This window comes from Rana temporaria, chromosome 7 (assembly GCF_905171775.1).
Source record: "Rana temporaria chromosome 7, aRanTem1.1, whole genome shotgun sequence".
Classification (NCBI taxonomy): domain Eukaryota; kingdom Metazoa; phylum Chordata; class Amphibia; order Anura; family Ranidae; genus Rana; species Rana temporaria.
The window spans coordinates 81,480,305-81,504,327 of record NC_053495.1 but is presented as its reverse complement, the minus strand read 5'-3'; the positions used below and the strand labels follow the sequence as shown (position 1 = coordinate 81,504,327).

At 43.6% G+C, this 24,023-nt stretch overlaps 1 protein-coding gene across 7 annotated transcripts in view; it reads right to left on the bottom strand.

Annotated features, from left to right (window-relative positions):
• IPPK (inositol-pentakisphosphate 2-kinase) overlaps positions 1-24,023 on the bottom strand; it is a 1,052,241-nt gene that overhangs the window by 136,606 nt on the left and 891,612 nt on the right. For all 7 annotated transcript variants that reach the window (XM_040360985.1, XM_040360986.1, XM_040360982.1 and 4 more), the window contains one exon: positions 6,775-6,854. In XM_040360985.1, coding sequence (XP_040216919.1) covers positions 6,775-6,854 — 80 coding nt within the window. The remainder of the gene's footprint in view (positions 1-6,774; positions 6,855-24,023) is intronic.

Genomic DNA, 24,023 nt, shown 5'->3' with positions numbered 1-24,023 from the left:
GGGAAGTTTAGCAGACAAACCACTGTATTTTGCTGGATAACAGATCCCGGGCTCCAGAGCCAAAGAATGAGGCTCAAAGCCCCTTTTATACGTTTTTAAAGGAGAGGGAAGCTGCCCAAAAGCACTTACAGTCGCAGTCACCGTGGTGCGTTGGGTATAGGGTATGTAAAAAAGTGAGAGTGGTAAGTCTGTTGAAGTTAGGGTCTGTTAAATTTATGCGGCTTTACCCAAGAGCAGTTAAAGATATCATGGTAAAGAAAATACCACATGAGCTGCTTGTTTAAAATTAATGTGTCTCTTTAAGAGCGTTTTTGCAAATTCACAATGTCTAAGATTTCCCTTCTCCTTTTCCTTTCCCCCTTCCCCTACAGCAATTCTTATTGGGGGTAGCAGTTCTTGTTGGGGGGTAGCAGTTCTTATTGGGGGATAGCAGCCAGTGGAACAATTAACCTGCAGCCCCCTCACTCAATCACGAGCGCTGCACTTCAATAGCACACGGGGAGCACCTCGCAACCCGAAATCTCGCGGCCACCCGAGGTCTCACTGCCACTCAATGGTATGCAATAGGGTATGCAATAGAGCGAAATCTCGTTGTCTCCCGAGATCCCGCGGGACTTCCGACGGCTCCGTTTGCAGTGGGGTTTGCTTCCCCGCTCCCCACCAGTAGTCCAGTCCCCCTCGAGACAGGTATCCGGAGTCCGCTGCTACTATGCCGCCACGCGGCCAGCTCACACCCACAACCCGGGTGAAAGGAGAGGGGATGCAGCCTCCGCAAGGTGGGAGAAGGGAGAGCCTCGCAGCACTTGGCGCCAACACAGCAGGACACAGGGCATGGAGACAGGACACAGTCGGGTTTCCGAAGGGCTCCAAAGGTAGAACTCTAGGTAACTTTAATGGCACCGGGGAAGGTGGGAAGAGATATCACTCAAATCCCGGATCCATGGGGGACATTTCAAAGCGTCTCAAGCAGCATTACAGACAGAGAAACGGTGGAGAGAGAGCGAAGAGGCTCACACGCTCACTCACACATCCACCCTCTCCTGCAACACTGATATTAGTGTTGACCAAATTAGCCCAAGGGGGCTTGATACACAGGCAGAACGGGTCCTGTGGGGGTTGCTCCTTTGGACACTACCAGTCTAGTGGGACCACCTGATGGTCTTGAGTCCTGTATCTTAGCACTGCTGAGCCCCTGGAAGCCAGCTTGGGGGAACTTCAATTACAGGACTGTGGCACCTGCAGAGATATGTGGGTGGGAGATTTTCTGTTTTCTTTCTCCAATCAGTAAAGGAAAGGAGTTTGACCTTAAGTACCATTAAGGGTCCCTATCCATTTTGTTCCAGGGGCCGTTGTTCTCACTCCTTGTTTTATACCTCATACAGCATGTAACTTGGACAGTCCTGCCTGTCAGGCCATTTTTTTGTGTCCTTGGGACTTGAATTGATTTTGACTATCCTTATAGAGCCTGTTTTTTGGAACCAATCAGGAGATTCTGTTGGTCCTTTTTTTATTTTAGAATATGGCTTCTTTGGTTGCTACTACTTCACAAAGTGGAGTGTCAGAGTTGGCTCTTTCATGCAAGGAGCCAGTCTTGCTCTCGCATCATAAGGTGATGTTGTGTCCCCGTCCATTTTTACTGCCTAAATTGGTTTTCTAATTTTCACTTAAATCAGGACAGTGTCTTGCCTTTATTTTTCTCCTAATCCACAGTCGGCAGGAGAAAGATCACTACCTAAGCTGGAGGTAGTTCAGACGCTCAGGGTCTACTTGAGTTGTCAGCACAAGTAAGGAATCCTGATTGTGCTGCCAGAAGAGCCCGGGGAAGGGCAGGCGGGATCCAGATCGAATATTTAGCAGTGGATCTACTAGTTTTTCAATGATGCCTATGGTTTAATTGGCAAAAAGATATTCTCTACCAGGTGTGGGAGGATCTGGGCCACCCATTATTGGGTGTCAGTGGCCCAAGGTGTTCAAGGTCACTATTTGGTCTTTTGTTTATACATCTAGAGGGTTTTACCAGGTCGATTTCAACAACATAGATGATGCTGCCTTGGCCTCAGCGTATTACAGATAGCAGACTAGGACCTTCTTTGCTGACCGTTTCTATAATGGTGTCTCCCCTCCCCTCAGGGACATTGCTTTGGGACATCCCACATAGTAATTACTATGGCTGTTCTTTGTCCCGTTATGTATGGTAAAGAAAATAGGATTTTTATAACAGCTTACCTGTAAAATCCTTCTCTTTTAGTACATCACGGGACACAGAGGTCCCTCCCCTCTTATTGGGATATTCACTGCTTTGCTACAAAACTGATGTGCTTCATGTGAAGGAGGGGTTATATAAAAGGGAACTTCCTGTCTCTTTGGTGTGTCAGTGTCTATTCACCTATAGGTGGCGTATAACACACATAGTAAAATGTATGGCTGCTCTGTGTCCTGTAATGTACTCCAAAAAAAGGAATTTACAGGTAATCCTATTTTTGTATCATTTTGCTTTTTCTCATGGTCTCTCAGATACCATCAAAGATGAGATAGCAGCCCGAGATATACCCACTGAGCTGGAGAAGTTGGTCACGTTTGCCATCCTAACTGACTCCAGACTCAGAGAAAGACTCTCTTTTTAAGGAGCGCTTGCAGAAGCCTCCTGTACATATGTCTCCGAGCTTTGCAGTCCCACCCTTGCCTCCCTCACCTCCCATGCCTTCTGGTATCGAGTCGGTCAGTAAAGGTGAACCCATGCACTTGGTCTTCACGTGTCTCTCTGCGGATGAGAGAGCCCTTAGGAGGAGGCAGAGATTGTGCTTTTATTGCGGCCAGGCAGGTCACTTTTTGAAGTCTTGTCCTACCCGTTCCCTGGAACGCCCGAACCTTGAGGTCCTGTCATGGACAGAACTTAGGTGGCATTGTTTCGTCGAGATACAGGCTGTAATCGCCTGTGGGGCTGCAGCCCTTTTCATTGATGCTGCCTTTTCTCCCTTTCTTACTATTTATATACTTTTTTTTTTTTTTTATTCTCCTTCCGACTTTTAATAGCTATTTTAAATGTATTTCCAATTGGGGTGCACTGGCTAATACCCTTATTTAATATGCTCCTAAAGCATACCCATTTTTTTGTTCCGTGTTCTTTGTTCCTAAGATGTTAGTACCTTCTAGCAAGGATCGTAGTTTAGAGAAGTTGGTTCTTTTGAAATTCAGTGTCTTTTTTTTTTTTTTAATTGTTTATTTACGAAATTTTCAAAAAGAGTACACATTGTATGACAGTGTAACAAGTAAATTCAACTTTTGGTAATACATAGCTGACATATCTTAGACAATGTGGAGATACAGGCACAATCTGGTACAAACATGCAAGATAATCAATTATCAAGGCAATGTAAGCTAGCCACAGTCCAAAACAGACAGAACTACTAAAAAAAAATTCAGCCATTACCAGAGAAGATATATAAAGAACAGGAAAATGAAAACAAAGAAAAAAGAATAAAAGAAAATATGCACCATGGGAATCAAGACTCTTGAGAGGGTTCGGATAGGAAACCGGAAGAGAACTCGGAATCATCCCACGTTTTCCAAATGCTCTCAAATAAAGGCAAGGTATCTTCAATCTTAGCAGTTAAATGTTCCATCCTACGTGTATCTATTATAATTGAGAGAACCTGTTGAATAGTAGGGGGTGTAGTAGAGAGCCAGAGCCTAGGGATGGCTCGCTTTGCGGCTAAAAGGACAAAAGACATACGTTTCTGAGACGTCTTAGGCAGACCCGTAAGGGGTAGGCCCAATATGAAAGAAATTCAATGTCTTTATGTTCGCCTTATGTTTCCTATTTGTGTGATTTATACTGAAACTAGTTCAAAAAATAGGGAAGGGGAACAAAAAAGCACTCACATTTGCCAAAATCCGAAATATTGAATAGGGGAAGGGTTACTGCTAAGGCAGGGCCGGTCCTACCATGGGACCCGATGGTACCATTGTACCAGGCAGCACTTTCAGGGGGGCAGCAAATTTCCTGCCTGCACACCATCCCATTCCGCCAGCTACACTCTCCACTCCACTGTGGGGCTACTTGCCACCCGACTGCTCCTCCCGTTCCGCTCTCCGCTCCACTGTGGGGTTAACTGCATGAATAGAGCCATAACAGGTCCTTTTTATACTCCTATATACATGTATAGAGCCATGATAGGTCCACTTTAGTTATCATGATATAAAATAATGGATGTGGGGGCATTTTGGTGGGCGTAAATTTTTTTTGGGGGGGGGGGGCAGCATTTCATTCTTGGTACCAGGCAGAACAATGTCTTGGGCCGGCACTGTGCTAAGGGCAGTGACAAGGCGGACTTTTAAGGCAAGACAGGAACATAGGGTTTAGAAAAATATAAACTTTTAAATACAAAAATACAATAAAATACATAAAGAAAATACATAAAAAAAAACATATAAAGTATACGTTCAATTGCAAAAATTCCTTTTCGCCTACGCGTTTCGCCTTTTGGCTTCCTCAGGACGAGGTTAGGAGAATTTGACAGTGAGATATTACATATTTCATTAATCGGAATGATCGTTAGCCGTCCATTGCACCGGGGACATTTAAGATCGCATTCGTACCATCAATATGCAGCTTATAGAAGAGTTTAGTACAGCCAATCAAAGAGGAATTCCTCTAAAGGACATCAAACCCACGTATAGTCCGTCGACAAGAGTAGAATCTAGCAGGTAGCCAGAACCACAAACAGAGCCGGGACCAAAAGGGCAGGGGGCAAGGCCAAGATGGGGAATGTATCCAAAATGGGCAGCCACACTGCAGTATCCATTATAGGACAAACCAAGGGGTTAAGGGCCTCTTGAACTGAAGGATGTCGCATGTCTCGGGGGATAGCCTGTGCTACAGGCTAGGATACAGGCTATCCCCCGGGACGTGTGATCTTAAATGTCCCCGGTGCAATGGACGGCTAACGATTATTCCGATTAATGTAATATGTAATATCTCACTGTCAAATTCTCCTAACCTCGTCCTGAGGAAGCCAAAAGGCGAAACGCGTAGACAATTTTCTTTGCAATTGAACGTATACTTTATGTTTTTTTTTTATGTATTTTATTGTATTTTTGTAATTAAAAGTTTATATTTTTCTAAACCCTATGTTCCTGTCTTGCCTTAAAAGTCCGCCTTGTCACTGCCCTTAGCAGTAACCCTTTATACTGAAACTAATTGACCTGTGATCACGGTTTCCTAAATTGCCCTATATTTGCACATCCATGATCGGGCTTGTATTGTTGGTAATCAGTAGGTCTAGTAACGCTTTGTTTCTAGTTGGTGCATTTACCATCTGACCCATGAAATTGTCCTGCAAGACATTTAGGAAATGGCGAGCTTTAGATGAATGTGCGGTTCCTTGAGCCTAGTCTATGTCTGGATAATTAAAACACCCCATTATAATGACACTTGCCATCTTTGCCGCTAATTCAAATTGTGATAGGAGGTCCGCCTCCCCCTCCTCCCTCTGGTTAGGGGGCCTATAGCATACTCCTCCCCTTAACTTCCTCCCTTTGTAGCTCCACCCATAGAGATTCCACCTCCTCTCTTGCTCCCTTAGTGATGTTGTCTCACATTCACTAGTACATTTTTTTATATATAAAGGCATACCCCTAGCCCTTTTTTACCCTCTCTATCCCTGCGATATAGGCAATACCCTTGAATGGCTGCCAGCCTATCATGAGAGCTGTTGAACCAGGTCTCTGAAATTCCTACAAAATCTAAATCCTCATCGTACAACAGTAGCTCTAGTTCTCTCACCTTGTCCACCAGGCTCCTTGCTATAGCGAACTTAGTAGTTTAGATCGGTGGCATACTATCTACGTATTGGGTGTTCTGAGGTTGCAAATAGGACTTTTTACTATACTTACCTCAGGTTTAGTCAACCTACTACTAATGCCACCAACGCTACCCTCTACAATTTGTTCCGCTCTGACTATCTCTACCTCTGAACCCTTCCCCCCTGTCACTTAGTTTAAAAGCCCCTCTAACTTGTCAGCCATCTTCACTCCCAGCAGATCTGCACCCTCCTCATTTTGGCACAGTCCATTCCTGCTAAAAGTCTGCGCGGTTCTCCAAAAACCCAAACCTCTCCTTTCTACACCAGATCCTCAGCCACTTGTTTACTTCCCTAATATCGTTATTCCATACGCTGATAACTGATTTGTGTTTATTTGTTCATAAATACATTTTTTCAGTGTATTGTTCCGGAAGAATGGGACCATTGGTGCAGGTTATGTAGTCATGTGATCAATCTAGGACTATGCACAAGTTATTTCTATTGCCTTTATAGCTTTTGGAGTATGCATTGTGGTTACTTAACATGATATAGAAAAGGTCACATGAAGGTAATATCAGTTCCTTAGTCTGAATGTAAAGCCAGGAGAGATAGGTTCCGTTTTTTTGTCATGTGAATATATACATTATCTAATATATTTAAAAAAATGTACTGTTTTACAGAAAGATTCAAAACCTATGAACCTAAAGTCGAAATATAATCAGGAGCTTTTATATGGAGTTTGGGATGCTTGTACTTTGACCAAACCACTTGATTGAAAAGTCCATACTTTCTTTTGCTTTTTAAAGAAAAACAAATCAAGATTGTCAACTCCTGTTCTTCTATCTTTACAGGTTTGCTTTAAAGAATTCTGACTTGTAGAGTATGAAAACATTCTATATCGCAGATTGGCTGAGCATAGGTTTAATGTACTTTTGCTTCAGGTTTAGAAATGTCATATGACTGTTCTTACCGTTCTTCCTGTATTGTGGGAGAAAGGGCAATCATTATGGAGCAGTCCTTAGCTGTCATGGCCACTCTGTACTGCTGAATCTGTAGAGAGAGAGAGACATTGCAGGCGATAACAACTATGTTCAAATACATTTAAATCCAAAAAATGTTTTGAGTGTGAATAACAAAGATAAATTGTTATACATAGTCATATTAAAAAAAAAAAAAAAAGACACATATCCATTTTGTTCAGCCAGTAGGGCCAATTCACAGAGTGGTGACCAGCAGTTTTCTGCACTGGAAAAATACCAGTCATCGCTAGGACACACAGAAAACAATTGTTTACTACGTGTCATATTCACACTGCAATGCTGCACTGCAGACACGCTTTCAAGCCCTATCTGTCAGCTCAGCTTCCACGCTCTCAGAGGAGGAATGTGTCAGAATTGCTTAGGCTGTGGTGACCCTGCTATCACCCACCATTACAGCAGCAGTGGATAGGGCAGTGTCAGCAGGCAATGATCAGATCCATAAAGAGCTGAGGGATCATGCAGGCAGGATATCCGAGGCTGAACACCACATCTCAGAGCTGGACGAAAAAATCCTAAGCTCTCAGAATGCAACACACCAAGCCTCTCAAACCCAGCAATACATTCTAGATAAATTGGATGATTTAAAAAATCGCTGCCGCAGGAACAACCTGTGAATCATGGGCCTCCCTGAAACTTACAGCTCTGAATCTCTGATGGGTCTGTGCGCCTCACTCATTCCCGAAGCCCTGGGGACTACATGGTAGAAAGAGCCCACTGTCTGAGGGCCCCATCATATGAACATTGCACCCCATGCCCCATCATTGCTAGGTATATAAATTACTCGGACAGAGTCACCATACTAAAATCCATCCGAATGACCGTACCTTTCCAATGCTCGTAACTGGATGGCCACAAGCTGATGTTATTTGCTAATTACTCCCAAGAAGAATCCTGCAGATGGAAAGGTCTTTCAGCCTATTTGCTAGGCTTTACATCTAAAGGGTGTAAAATTAACTCTAGCATACCATGCTATTCTGAGGCTCTCCGACCATTCAGGGGAGACAAAATCCTTTTCACACCCCTCCTGTGTGCAAAACTATCTACACATCATGCAGGAAACCTCTCCAATGAGGTCCAGCTCTCCCCCTGCCACCCCCAGGGAAAAAACGCAGCCTGCACAAAGTTCCCCTGAAGGGAGTCCATTACGATAATGATCCCAGGAAATATGAACCACAATAACAAGGACAGTGAAACTCTCTGCTCTTCCTTAATGTTCCTCTTTAGGTTTTGAGGCTTATGAGCCTTTGTTTTATCAGCATATATTGTGTTATAATGTTTTGATTTCTGTTCTGTTTGTATGTTGAATCTATAACTGCTTTGTAAGTTCAGCTTTACTGGAGAAGTGGAGATGTTCTTTCATGCAACGAAAGTAAGGGATCCCCTCAGGTCCTAATTCATCCAACTTCATGTGCAATGGCAGGTGCGACCCTTGGTCAACAAACTCTCTCCAGTTACGCTGCCACATGAATGGTAGATCATGTGTGGGAAAAAAAGGCTTCTACCACTGCATGTTGAATTGATTCTCCTTTATCTTGTGTTTTTCAGGCCTCAGAGAGGTATAATATTCCCCTCCGCACCTTTTTTCTCCTTCCTCGCTTACCACCTATTTTAGCTGGCCTTTGCCTTACCCAACCCTCTACCCTCCCCCAGATACCTCAATAACACTTTACACACTTCCCATCAAAATTAGTCACCTATCAAACACCAGCTACATAGTTACATAGTTCACACACTCTCTAGCCACCTTCCAAATCAGCACACACCATGAGGTTCACATCCTTGAAATGTCAAAGGACTAAGATCCCCACATAAAAGGATGGCAAACCTCCGCCACCTTAAACCAATCAAAAACAAAACCTCCAGGAGACGCACCTCCCTATAGAGGACTTTTCGGTATACGCAAGCTTTGGGTAGGCCAAGTGTTTGACTCTGCGTCGGTAAAAAGCAAGGCGGATAGGGCAGTGTCAGTGTCAAACAGTATCCTCTCATCGATCCCCTACTTACATCTCCCTCTTATGGTAGGGGGAGATTTTCACTCAGTCATGCATGCTATGGAAGACAAGTCACTGGGCCAACCCAAACCACACACTCAATTTACCTCCCCGGACACCCTCCTAGCAACCTTTGCAGAAGTCCTCTAACTTACCAATATCTGGAGGCTAACCCACCCGGAAGGCAGAGAATACACATTCTACTCCCCGCTTCACCATACTCTGTCCAGAATTGACTATACAGTCCTGCACTCCTGTTCACAACGCAAAACCACATCCATGAGATTGCGATCTCATATCACAGCCCCATATCAGTCCACCTGAAATGTTTTACCCCAATACCATGAGATAATGGTGCTTCCCTTCATAGCTCCCACACAACCAGGATCTCAGGAACATACTTCCAGGGACCTGGACAGAATATAAAAACTGCTTGCCAGGTTGCGCATAGGGGCCCATACCCTCACACATATATCTGCCCTCAAAGACACCCAAGGCACACTCATTTCAACAGCAAAATAGGTCAACACGTGCTTAGAACAGTACTATGCCATGACACATGACAGCAGCCCAGGTTTCCTAGATTGAGTTCTCCTCCCTTAAATAGACACCTAGATTCAGAAAGGACTTACGCCGACATATCTTCTGATACACCGCGTAAGTCCAGGGATGCGCCGTCGTATCTATGTGCCTTATTCAGGAAACAAGATACGCCTAAATTTTGGCTTGATACGGACCGACGCAAGTCTCCTACGCCGTCGTATCTTGGGCGCATATTTACGCTGGCCGCAAGGGGCGCTTCCATTGATTTACGCATCGAATAAGCAAATGACCGAGATACGCCGATTCACGAACGTACTTGTGCCCGTCGCTGTAATCTACGCCATTTACGTAAGGCGTACATCTGGCGTAAAGTTAAGCCTCTCAAAGCAGGGGTAAGTCATGTTAGGTTATGGACCCGGGAACAGCTGTCGGATTTTATGTTGTTTACGTAAGTCGTACGTGAATGGGGCTGGGCGTAGGTTACGTTCACGTCAAAGGCATTGAGCCGTCGTATCTTAGGGCGTAGATGCGACATGATTCTGAGCATGAGGAGCAACTGGAGTTGGTTTAGGTGGGTGGAGTGTCGGGCGTGCCTAGTTGTCCTTTAGTAATGTGATTGACTGATATGGGAGCCATGTGGGGATTCTCTAGGGTGCAGCTCTGGTCATGACTCTCCCTGTATTGGGCGCTGTGAGGCCTGTCTCCCCCGCCTCCCTCCCTTCCCCCTCTGTCTTGCGCTCTCTGGTGCAGCGGTGGGGGTCTTCCCTTTTGCCCTGGCATGGGAACTAATTTCCATCTCTTCTACCACCTACCTGTTACTTTTATAGTTCCCAATCCACATACTCCCTATAGCGGGGGATTATGGTACTCTCAAGTATTACTGCCCAATTGACTTCTGATTTGAATTATATGCTTTTGTACCACTTGTTTATTGTCTTCTTGCGATTATATCTCTGCATGGATAATCATCTCACTGTGTTAAATGTATGAGATCTTATGTACTCACTGCTACTGTTATTAATGATTTATGTATTACCATTGCCTGGTAACTTTTCTTTGTTTTTGTTTTACATAAATAAAAACTTTCTTGTTAAAAAAAAAATGGCATCTCTCATTTACCCCTCACAGACAGGATTTACACAAGGTCGTTCAGCCTCGTCTAACATCTGTAAGGACATCGCAGCCCTTGAACATGCTAAAGCCCACCCCGACAGCGACAACGCTATAATCTCATTTGACGCGGAGAAGGTTTTCGACAACGTCGGTTTTACCTGGCTTCTCTGGTCCCTTTTTTTTTTTTTTTTGTAAATCTGTTTATTGAATTTTAAAACATTCAACAAAAAGAAGAAAACAACAGACATTGGTCATGAAAAAAATTGGCTAAGGCACATACAGAAATATGATTCGAGGCAATCTGGTTACATAAAATAAGGTGGGGAGCTCAAGTCATCACAATGGTCTCAGCGGGCCATCATTCACGGGTAGGACAACTCCGGAAAAAAAAAAAAAAAGGGGACAAAAAACCTCTCTGGTCCCTTTTTACATTTGATCTCAACCATGTACTCGGCCCCTACAGCAAATATTGTCACAGCGGGTTACATATCGGGCAGTATCAAACTTCACAAAGGGACCAGGCATTCAACCTGGCCATAGAACCATTATCCCGATACCTGCTCTTTCAATTCAATCTCCATAGCATTCACATAGGACGTCAAGAACTCCGCCTAGCATTATTTGCAGACGATATCTTCATCTTCACCTTTAACCCCAAAGATGACATGCCCCACAGCCAAGACATTTTTACCTGCATTCGAAACCTGTTCAGGCCTACGCATTAACTTTTCCAAGAGTGAGATTCTGCCCTTATACCACACCAGGACCACCCCCCCCCCCCACATGGGCAAGCGTTTAAATTTTTACAGTTGCCAAGCAATTCATTACCTACCTGGGAATAAAGATTGGTAAATTACCTTCTCTCTATCACCTAAATTTATCCCTTGTGGTTACAAGGTCATGGGTTAACTGGAGACATGAATGGACCTTCCGCTCCCGCTCTTCGGCAGGTGTGACCTTTTCAAAATGGGCAGCTTTACTAGACTTCTTTACCCCTGTTAGGATAGCTCTTTTACCTATAACCACTAGTCCTGACTATTCACTTTTTATCATCTAAATATAATTACCTTATTGCCGGCTGACTCCGTTGACCACACCCACATCTGTGCACAGGGAGCAGCGTATACAAACTTGACAACACAGTTTATACACTGTTCGGTTTATTTCCCTTGTACAGGATGTTAAATACAAAAGAAAGACGGGTGTTACTAATCATTTTCCACCAATAAGGGGTACATGTTTAAAATGACATATTTCCTATCCATATGCACTTAACCAATCATAAAGACATATATAATTAACTCTGTATATAAGCAACACCCACTATGTCACATTATGTAACTTAGGAAAACCCCTTATAATTTATGACACAAACCTAAGTTCCTCATTTTGGATTTTGATTTCAACACAAACCTGCTTACACAATATTTTTACTAACTGTTAAGAAAAAAAATACACTTAACCACTTGCCAACTGCCGGACGCTGATTTACGTTGGCACAATGACAGGGGTATGCAAATGGGCTTTCCTGTATCTCCCTTTAAATTTTCCACCCAGCAGGCGGGCGCGCGCCTGCCGTGGGAGCGTGCCCATGAGTCCCGCAAACTCTATGTTCGTCAGCAGCCCGCGATCGTGACACAGAGCGGCAGAACGGAGAGATGCCTAAGTAAACAAGGCATTTCCCTGTTCTGTCTAGCAACATGACAGGGATCTACTGCTCCCTGTCATCGGGAGCAGTGATCTCTTTCATGTTCTAGTGAGACAATTCCCCCTACAGTTAGAATCACTCCCTAGGACACACTTAACCCCTTGATTGCCCCCTAGTTTTTAACCCCTTCCCTGTCAGTGTCATTTATAGAGTAATCAGTGGCTATTTGTAGCTCCGATCACTGTATAAATTGACAATGGTCCCAAAATAGTGTCAAAAGTGTCCGATGTGTCTGCCATAATGTCGCAGTCCCAATAATAAATCACAGATCACCGCCATTACTAGTAAAAAAAAAAATATGTACAATACACATCGGCCTAAATTGAGGATTTTTTTGGGGGATATTTATTTTAGCAAAAAGTAAAAAATATTGCTTTTTTTTTATAGACCAAAAAAAAAAACACGCAGAGGTGATCAAATACCACCAAAAGAAAGCTCTATTTGTGGGGAAAAAAATATATTTTGTTTGGGTACAACGCTGCACAACCGGGCAATTGTAAGCTAAAGCGACGCAGTACAGAATCGCAAAAATGCTCTAGTCAGGAAGGTGGTAAATCCTTCCGGGGCTAAAGTGGTTAAAGGAGCAGTCCAGTCTTAAATCGCAAAACACAGTATAAGGGGGGCATTTTACAATCCTCTCTTTTGTCACGAACGTGACAATCACAACTCTGTTGCCCCCCGATATTCACCTGGACTACTTTCCCATAATTGTACCACTATCTCAAGCATGTAAAAATATAGAAAAAACACATCAGAATTAGTGGATATCAAGATCTCAGCTGCATAGCAATTGTCCATGAAATATAAAGGGGGAAGAGCATGACAGCCTTTAGGCCAAATGAAAAATAGTCCCAAACAACAACACACAAAAAAAATAATCTTGTATGGCTTATGAATATCCATAAAAAATCAAAAAGAAGAGGTCCACATAATTTTCATGTTCTTAAAAACTTTTCCTACAAGAGAAGATCCCATAAATTTGGTTGGAGTCTGTTCATCCACATAAATGGAAAACTCTCCACCCCAAACCCTGCCTCTTTATAAAGACAGAACTCGACATCCACACACAGTCCCAGATTCTCAAAGAAGTTACGCTGGCGTATCTCGAGATGCGCGGCGTAAGTGTATATATATGCTGGCGTATCTATGCGCCGTACCCACAGAACCAGATACGCCTGAAAATAGGCTTCTTCCGACCGACGTAACTTTCCTATTCAAATATGCAAATGAGGGAGATACGCCGATTCCCGAACGTACATGCGTCCGATGAGCTGAGAGACAACACATCCGTATGCCAACATGCCAGGGGCAGACATGGTCATAGCACTACTAGTGTGTGCAGAGGCGCGTAGAAGGAGGAGGGCACAGGAGAGGAAATACCGAACGCGCATGAACGTCTTTGGCATGGGGGATTCGGAGGTGTATCGCATCTTCAGATTCAACACTGCTGCCATCCTGGAATTAGCCACAACCCTGCATGATGACATCACCAGCCAGACACAACGCTCACATGCAGTGCAGCCACTGGTCAAGGTCCTGGCAACACTGCATTTCCTCGCCAGTGGATCATTCCAGAGTACAAGTGGAGTAGTGGCTGGGATGTCACAAACCAGTATGAGCAGATGTGTGCACCAGGTTGTCCCCGCAATCCTCAGATGCATGTCCAACCACATCATCAGACCCACCCAGGAGCACCTGCGGCATAAGGCAATGCAGGATTTCTTCAGTATTGCAGGATTCCCAAGCACCGTGGGGGCCATTGATTGCACACATGTGGCACTACGGCCCCCCCGTGCCACAGAGCACATATACCACAATCGTAAGCACTGGCATTCCATCAACATACAGGTAATAGTCAATGGCCAAGGCCTCATATGGCACGTCCGTGCCAAACACCCAGGGGCCAGCCACGACAGCTACATATACTGTCAAAGCACCATCCCAATGGAATTCGATCAAAATGTGTACGGGGACAGCTGGCTGGTTGGTGACATGGGAGTCAGGCATGACTGTCCGACCCCATAATGCAGACATCACGAGGGGCACATGCACGACAAACATCCTCCTGTCTTTTCCCTTCCAGGTGACTCTGCATATGCACTTGGGCCCCATCTCATGACTCCATTCCGGGATCCCCAAACCAGAGGAGAGAGAAACTACAATGAAGCACACATACGTACCCGTGCAGTGGTGGAACGCACATTTGGCATCCTGAAGTCCCGTTTCCGATGCCTGGATAAGTCCGGGGGGACCCTGTTGTATTCCCCAAACTTCGTGTGCCAGATCATCGGTGCATGTTGCATGCTGCACAACTTTGCCGAGAGAAAGGGTCTGGAGATTGACCTACGTGATGACCAACATGTCACATGTTCCCTTTCACCCCCTCACATGCTACACACCAGATAGGAGAAAAAACACACTTACCTGTCCTCAAGGCCGGCTCAACTGAGTCATAGCCCTCTACTCCCTCCACTTGCTCCCTCTCAAGGCACCGGGCAACCTCCTGCTCCTCAGGAGTCAGCCTTAGAGTAGAGGCTGGTCCACCTCCAGTGGCGCTGGCATGCCTCCTTATCTTGCCCAGCTTCTCTTTGACCTTCCTACGCAGGTCATTAATTTTTTTCACAATGTCCTTGGGCCTCCTTGCCCCATTCCCAAGGGCATTGACCTGGGTGGTGATCCTCATCAGGATCTCATCCCTCTTCGACTTGCTCGTGCCTTTACTTTCTGCCCCATGGAGGCGAGCATCATACCTCTCCATGGCCGATATAATAATCGCCCTCTCCTCTGGGGAGAAGTTTTTCTTCCTCCTATCACAGCGAGGAGCAGACATGGCACAAAGAAAGACACAGCAAAAGCACGTACACCTCAAGAAACCAAACGGGTGTACTTTTGCACTCGACGGGCGCATGTCTGGGCGTATTTATGCCCTGGGCCGGCGTATCTCAGGGGTTACGCCGGGCGTAATTCTGAGCATGCGCAGAGGGGCGCGGGACATACGATCACGTCGCGGCGCATGCGCCGTTCGTTCAACCCTTCATTTGCATGGGGTCACACTTCATTTAAATGGATCACGCCCACTTCCTTTCAACTTTGAATTACGCCGGCTTACGCCAACAAATTTACGTTACGCCGGCGCAAAATTGGGCGCATTTGCTATGAGAATACGGACCTTACCTCTCTAACTTACGTCGGCGTAACGCATATGAGATGTGCTACGCCGGCATAAAGATGCGTCAATCTACGTGAATCTGGGCCACAGACTGGAACTCATGCATTGGGCTAGACTTGGGTGTTTGGGCTGGCACCTGGATCTCCCCCTTGTTGTGTTCACTGGAAATCATAGACCTCGGACGTACGTCATGGCTAACCCTCAAGGTTAGGTCATTCCCAGGAACCTTTTCCAGCAAGAGTCAGTCTTCACTCATCTCAGCACCTCCTGTGGCATTTTTTCATGTGCATGGGGCTGGGTGAATACTGGCTGGGATGGATACTCCTCATCCAACATAAATAACCACAGAATCTACCTGAACTATTAATTCAGGCCTTCCTTAACCATGGAAGGTATTAAAAATAATATTTCTCATTAATTCAAACATAAGTCCATAAAGCATGCAGAAATAAAAGGTTTTTCATCAACCGTTTTCATTATATAGATTCAATATATTTAACTGAACATTTCCCTCAAATCCAGTATTACAGAGGAATTTCCATAAAACAAACACCTCTAGTTCCCTTTATCCCCTGGACCCAAGGGTCTCAGAACAGAACATTTTACCCAAGCACATATTTTGACTCAGAAGTCAGCCTCCCAACTTTGCAAATGTATCTGACCATCAGCAACAAAGCATTGACAAATAAACTTTATATTAACACATTACGGTTGAAATTGTGGAAATTCAGAAAGTAATACAGTTGAACCTCGAATTACGAGCATAATCAGTTCCAGGAGTATGCTCGTAATCCAAAGTACTCGCATATCAAAGCGAGTTTTCCCATTGAAGTCAATGGAAACAAAAATGATTTGTTCCACACTGACTTCAATGGGATTCAATACTGAATGCGGCCAGAGGTGGGGGGGGGGCGCGCCACAGAGTGCCGAAAAGACCCAAGGACAATTTGGCTTGTTTCCTGCACCCCCGTACCTCAGGCCAAATGCGGTACTGGTGTCCTATTTTCAGCTCTGCTCGGCTTCTGCACCCCCGTACCTCAGGCCAAATGAGATACTGCAGGCCTATTTAGCTTGAATTCTGCTCATTTTGCGAGTCAACACTCAAAACGCTCTCAAACCAAGTTACTCTTAAACCGAGGTTCCACTGTATATCCAGAATATTCACTCTGACAAACAGTCATTCAAACAAATTTTCCCCTCAAATTTAACATTTCACGGATTCAATATATGTAACACTTTATTTGGTCCTGATTACTTAATTTCAGAAACTCTTTAAACATTTATAATTTCCCATTTTTTTTTACCAAAATCCCATTATCAAATTTTAATTTAATTTCAAACCTTAGGAAAATCTTTTGTATTTTTTTTTTTAAAAATCTCTCTATTAATTTTTAAAGAACTTTTCTTTTTTTCCATACAAAACATAAAATCATACATCTTCATTACATTCATTTTCAATTACATTACAATAACATTTCTCTACTTATTCAAAACATTCATACAATATCCTTCCACCCAATACCATACATTCCTCTTTCCCCCCTTTTTTTTTTTTTCAATGGTGTGATTTATCTCCCACTTTCCCCCTTTATTTCGACGCTGTTATAGATTTCTCTATCCAATTTGCCCATACTCTTTCATATTTCTCCCCGTGTCCTCTATTGCAATATGTCTCTCTATACAGTGTCAGATTACTGTTTATTAAATGTTTCCACTGTACTATTGAAGGGGCCTCTGGCTTTTTCCAGTTCAATACTATTACTTTCCTGGCATAAAACAGCAACAGGCCTATCTGCATTCTTTCCCTTGAACCAATATTACCCCCCCACCAATCCTAAGAGACAGATCTCCGCTTCTTGTTCCAAGATTACAGATGTCACTCTTGCAATCATTCTCAGAATCTCTCTCCAGAACACTACTATTTTTGGACAAATCCAAAATATATGCATGAAGTCTCCTGGAATATCTGCACATCTCCAGCGGTTCTGAGGATTAGTCGGTGAGATCTTATGTAGCTTATATGGTGTATAGTAAAAATGGATGGAGTACAGCGCTCAGGGTGTTTGCACAAAACGATCAACGAAGGGTTAAAAATTAATTAAAAAAATAAAAATAATAATTCAATTAAGTTGGTTTAGTGTAGTTGCGGACAAATATGTTGTTCTGTTCATGACAGAGTTCTAGGTCAAGAAAAGCCAGGGACTCCTGATTCCACACAAAAGAGAAAGAGAGTCCTAACTGATTGGCATTACAGTGATCAACAAAGCTATTCACCAAACTGGAGGGGCCATCCCAAATGATGACAATGTCATCGATGTATCGGCCGTAAAATATGATGTGTCTAGAGAAAGGATTGTCTTTCCATATAGCTGTGTTCTCCCACAGACCCATGGTCAAGTTGGCGTAGGACGGGGCAAAATTAGCCCCCATAGCTGTACCATGGGTCTGTAGGTAGAAGTCACCTTCAAAATGAAAATAATTGTGGTTAAGACAAAAAGAGGTGGCCTCTAAAATAAAGGCCATCTGTTTTGAATTAAGCATGGGATCGGAAAATAAGAATTCCTGTATGGCACGAAGGCCAATGTCATGGGGAATGGAAGTGTATAGGGAGTTGACATCCAAAGACAACCAGGAATAGTTCTCTTGCCAAGCATAGGGAGACAAGAGTTCCATAAGATGTATAGAGTCACGTATGTAAGATGGGAGTTTCTGAGCTAGAGGTTGCAGAAAGGAATCAATGTATAATGAGAAGCCACTGGTTACACTGTTCATAGAGGCAACAATAGGCCTGCCAGGTGGGTGTAAAGAATCCTTGTGAACCTTTGGTAAATGGTAAAAATAGGGTGTGCTGTAGAAGTCTTTTCGTAGAAAAGCTGCTTCTTTCTTGTCAATGACTAGGTCAGCTGTGGCGTGTGAAATAAGAGTGTCAGCTTCTTCACGGAAAAGGGGGAGGGGGTCACTTGTTAATTTTTTATAGGTATTGATATCGGCTAGTAATCTCAAGGCTTCAAGTACGTAGGACTGTCTATCCTGGATTACAATGCCTCCACCCTTATCCGCTGGTTTGATTATGAGGTCAGGGTTATTGAGAAAACGTTTAAGGGACGCTCTCTCTCCTGATTTAAGATTAAACTTATGGTGTTTGCTTAAGAGGGCTGACTGTTGGCATAAATGTTGAAATTCAGCAAACACTACTCTATAAAAGGATTCTAAATATGGTCCCTTAGATTTAGTTGGGAAAAATAATGATTTGGGTTTAAAGGATGTATGTATGATAGGAGGTGAAGTGACAAGGTGTTGAGTAAGTAAATGAAAATCAAGCTCAGAATTAAACTCACCAGAATCTGTGAGCAATAAGCTCCTGTGGGAAGTGTCATGAAGGGAAAGATTTAGTGTGGTGTCATTGGGGATGGAGAGGGGTGAAGACTCTGTCAACACCGGTGTCTCCTTAAGAGATTGTATATGGTAAAATCTCTTGAGGGTAAGGTTCCTAATGAATTTATTAAGATCTTTAAATAATTGAAATGGGTTGGGTTGAATGGTGGGAGAGAAGGTAAGGCCCCTACTCAATAATGCAGAATCTTCAGGAGACAATATGTGAGAGGACAGATTAAATAACTTTATAGTTTTTGCTGTTTGGCACTCAGGGTGATGTTTTCTACGTCCTCCCCTGCATCCTCGTCTATGTGTTTTCTTTTTAGCCGGTGCTTGGAGTGGGGACCCTTTTCTAAAAAAGGCGAGAATGACAGTGAGGTAGAGTATGATGGTATTTCATCTCTATTAAAATCACCTAAGATTAAGTCGAATGGGGTAGGTGAAGGAACGTCCCCACTCCAAGCACCGGCTAACCACCCTCTTTAACACTCATTCCCCCTCCCCCTCCCTACCCACCCTATCTCTCCCCACTCCCCTCTCTTGTACCTTCCCCCATCCATTCTTGGATGAGAGTGGAGAGGAATTTCTTCTACCCCCTATTTTACTGACCATAATCTCTTTTTTAGGTCTAGTATCTAACATAGCCCACCCCTCTTCCCTAATACATAGGAAAATCCACCTTCTCCCTTCCATTCACTTGTGAGGCAGGCTCCTTTACTCAACTGCATATTTCACCTATACGCCTATGTTATTTATATTATTTTGTGCTTTAAGACCTTCCCTACCCCAAAAAAAAAAACCTCCACCTCCCTCCCTCCCATCATTCACATGTTTTTAGGTGCCTAAGTGCTTAAGTACTTATTGTTAATTAATTATAACCAATATACTAGTTCATATTTGTAAACATTTGTAATCGGTCACTTATTCATATTACATTTCCCTCTTTAAAAAAAAAAAAAAAAAAGAGAGACTAAGGGGAAAAAAAAAAAACCCCTTCTACCCTCAGATATATAAAAGAGTGGGAGAGGAGAAGAGAACCATTTCTCTCCACCTCCACCTCTCTCCCTCCCATCATTCACATATTCTTGAGTGCCTAAGTGCTTATTATTAATTAGTTATAGCGAATATACTGATTCATATTTGTAATCCGTCACTTATTCATATTACATATTATTCATATTACATTTCACCCTCTTTCCTAAAAAGAAGGAAAAAAAAAAGAAAAAAAATACCCATTATATAATGGGTATTATTTTATGTGCTTCAATTTATACCTTCACCTTTCCCCCTCCCTCCAAAAAAAAGAAAAAAAAATGTCCACCCGCAAATGAGTAACAGAGTGGGAGAAAAGGAGTGAGATAACAATTTCTCTCCACCTTCCTCCCTCCCATTGTTCACATGTTCCCGTACGCTTAAGTGCTTCGGTGCTCATTATTGATTAATTGCAACTAATATACTAATTCATATCCATAATAATCAGTCACTCATTCATAATTCATATCCCCTTCTTCCCCCAAAAAAGAAAACTATATATATATATATATATATATATATATATATATATATATATATATATATATATATATATATATATAAAAATACAAAAAATTAAATAAAAAAAATAATAAAGATCCTTATACAATGTTATCCTGTGCACTTCAATTCATACCTTCACCCTCCCCCCTTCCTCACAAAAAAAAAAAACCCAAATAGCAAATTTATACATAGGGTCCATCCGGACAATTCCCCTGTCTCCAGGGTCATTCTCTGTTATTTAACCTTAAAAAACATCCAAAAAGTACCAAAAGTAAAAAACAAAACAAAACAAAAAAAAAAAAGAATCGCACAGAAATCGCACAGCCGGTCTTTTTATTTGGTATCTAGCCACTCCACCGCTTGAGTTGGGGTCTCAAAAAAAGGGTGCGCATCCCATCCGTCACAATTTACTAGGATATAAAAGACTGTACTTTAGCTCTTTCTCTCTCAATCTTCTACGGATTTCTGTATATTCTCTTCTTTGCTGCTGAATCTCCAACGGGTAATCAGGAAAAAATAGTAACTTAGCCGTCTCGTACTAATTATCTGCCCTTATTCTGGCTGTTGACAAGATTTGATCTCGATCTCTGTAGTTCAATAGACGCACCAAAAACAGACGGGGGGGTGCTCGCTCAACCACAAACATCTGTCAATTTCAATACCTCCGTCAATAATTTTTCTGCAAATTTAACTGGATTGTCTCTCTCTGCTCGCTCTGGCAGACCCAGAATGCGCACATTATTTCTCCTTAGGCGGCTTTCTGTATCTATGGCTCTGTCCTGTAGTTATTTTATTTGTTTTTTCAGTGTAAGCCATCCTTTATTATCCTTTTTTATTTCCTCTTCAACTTTCAAAATACGAGTTTCTATTTCTGCCGTTTTTTTTCTGTATTTTATCAAACTTGCGCCTTATTGAGCATACATCTACTGCCAGGGCATCAATCTTGTTTAACAGCGCTTCACTACTTGCTTTGATTGCCTCTAATATTTCCTTCCCAGAGGGACCACAATCCATCTCCCCTTCTCTCCCAGTGTGAGTCTCTGCTGTTATCCCCTTTAATGGGGAGTTTAGAGGGGATTGCACAGGCTGCGAGGACTTTCCTGTAACCCCTGTTACTTTTACTGTTTTTGCTGCCATGGCTTGTGGGGAGGAACTGGGAGTCACTACTGGTACATGTCGTTTTACACAAGTTTTACTTGGTGCCATTTAACCTCATAACAGTTCATTTGAAATTGATTTACTACTTTCACTGATTGTTTCCTGAATTGTTCTTTATGCAGCTTTTCCACTTAATTTACGAACTATAAGCCTCTAAACATACTTCAAAGTTACATGGTTGTGACTCATAGTTTTATACAGCAAATCCAATAGTCTCTTCACTTCACCCTTCTTACATTAGCATTTTTTCTCACCCAGCCTCTTCTCCTCTACACAGCTCCCCTCTTCTAAAAAAAAAAGGAATATTTATCGCCTACCGTTTCCAAGGGATACCAGTGTTAACTCTGCCAGTATTTCAGCATACCCTTATGCCATTCGCCATCTGCTTATAGCTTGCAGTTGTAATTTGTAGCTGTGGCTGTTTAGAGTGTAAGAGGCGTTGGAAAAACAAGCTATCAGCCTCCACATGGCCACACTGGGAAAGGGGGAAAAGAAGGGTGCTCTCCACAGACTATTTGCGGCTGAGATGGACGTTATCAACCCCCTATACTGGGGGGGATCAGTGCTGAATGGCGTAGCTGCAGATAGATCCTCCGTCCACGCTGGAGGATCAGACTAGCTGCTCGTGGCTGTGCTGCTGGCGTATAAACACCTTCAACATTCGATAGGGGGAGATGGACAACAGGCCGCCAGCAACCCGCGCTCTGCATCCCCCACCGTCAGTGTCCTGCAATGGGGAGAGAGGGGAGAGAGGACAACCCGTCCACACTTGAGCCAGCTGTCCACGCTGGGAAGGGAGTCGCCGATCCGCCGTCAGCACTAGGCGGGGGGGAAGAGGCTAGCCGTCAGTGCTGGAGATAGAGAGAGTCCGTCCTCTCTGCGATGGTCACGCTGTCAGCGCTGGCCCGCCTTCCCCGCTGTTCCTCAGCGTTTGGATGGAGGACCGAAAATCCACAGTGAGGTAAGGCCACCCTGCCTCTGCTGGGCTGAGAGAGGAGGCGGTAGTCTGTCAGCGCTGGAAGGGTAGCGAGGCCGGTCCCTGTGCTCAGATTCGGAGCTCGGCGTTTACCGCTGGAAGCATCGCTTAGTCAGAGCCCGCCCCTCTCACACGTCACATGCTCTCACACATGAGCTCACACTCCATCTTTTGTATTTTCACTATATATTAGCAACATGGGCTTAGTAGCCTCTACTCCAAAGAAGAGAACACAATATTCCATGAGAAACCCTTGCCTTAAGCAGTTCCGGACCGGCTCACGACAATATACGTAAGAGGGTGCAGTGAGTAAAGGCCTAATGTTGCACTTCCGGCGCCCAGTGGTAGTCAATTTCCTCAACCGAAGTGGTGGAGAAGTGATAAATACTATTAAAAAGTGATGAGAAAATACCCACAATAAAGGTGGTATTGCTCAATGTAGCAGCTATTTAAGTTAAATGGTCACCCATCTAAAAGTATAAAAATAATATTATCAGTAAAATGTGAACTGGTGTTCAAAAGGATAAAAAACAGCGCTTATGAGTGGATATGTGACCACTCAGAAATAATAATCCCAAAGATCGGTGATGGTGTGATGGGTGATAAAATATGGTACAGGTGCACCGCACTACCAAGAAAATCACCTAAATGTGGAATACTCCACCAATTGGGGTGTAGACTTACCACAGTAGAATAAATTCTACACCCAGACCATCAGATCAAAGGTACTGTATGGGGTTAACTTCTCAGACGGAGACACATGAAAGGCAAAAAACACACACACCTTGCATAGTGTAATAGTGCACAAACAAAGACCCGGCCAATTTAGGTAAACTAATAGTTAATGCCCGTACAGTATATCCAACGAGAATGAACATATAAAACAAATGGTATCACCGCTGTCGCCGACGTCTTCCTACCCACAGGGGCCGCGCGAGTGCTGCGGGAATAGTCGACGCCCTCAGTTGAAGTCGGAAGTGACGAAACGCGTCAGGGCGTGGCTACAGACAGCGCTACACAGGAAGACAACAGTGCGTTCCACCACGTTCCACCAGACGCCAACCACAGCAAGGAAAAACACCTTACTATTCCCGCAGCACTCGCGCGGCCCCTGTGGGTAGGAAGATTCTCGTTGGATATACTGTACGGGCATTAACTATTAGTTTACCTAAATTGGCCGGGTCTTTGTTTGTGCACTATTACACTATGCAAGGTGTGTGTGTTTTTTGCCTTTCATGTGTCTCCGTCTGAGAAGTTAACCCCATACAGTACCTTTGATCTGATGGTCTGAGTGTAGAATTTATTCTACTGTGGTAAGTCTGCACCCCAATTGGGGGTAGTATTCCACATTTAGGTGATTTTCTTGGTAGTGCGGTGCACCTGTACCATATTTTATCACCCATCACACCATCACCGATCTTTGGGATTATTATTTCTGAGTGGTCACATATCCACTCATAAGCGCTGTTTTTTATCCTTTTGAACACCAGTTCACATTTTACTGATAAACTTATTTTCACGACAATATACGTCGGCACTTTGAAGAGGAATATTGTTTTTTATGGCATCAGCTAGCTGCCACAACCCCAGTATCCTCTTCTTCAGTGAGT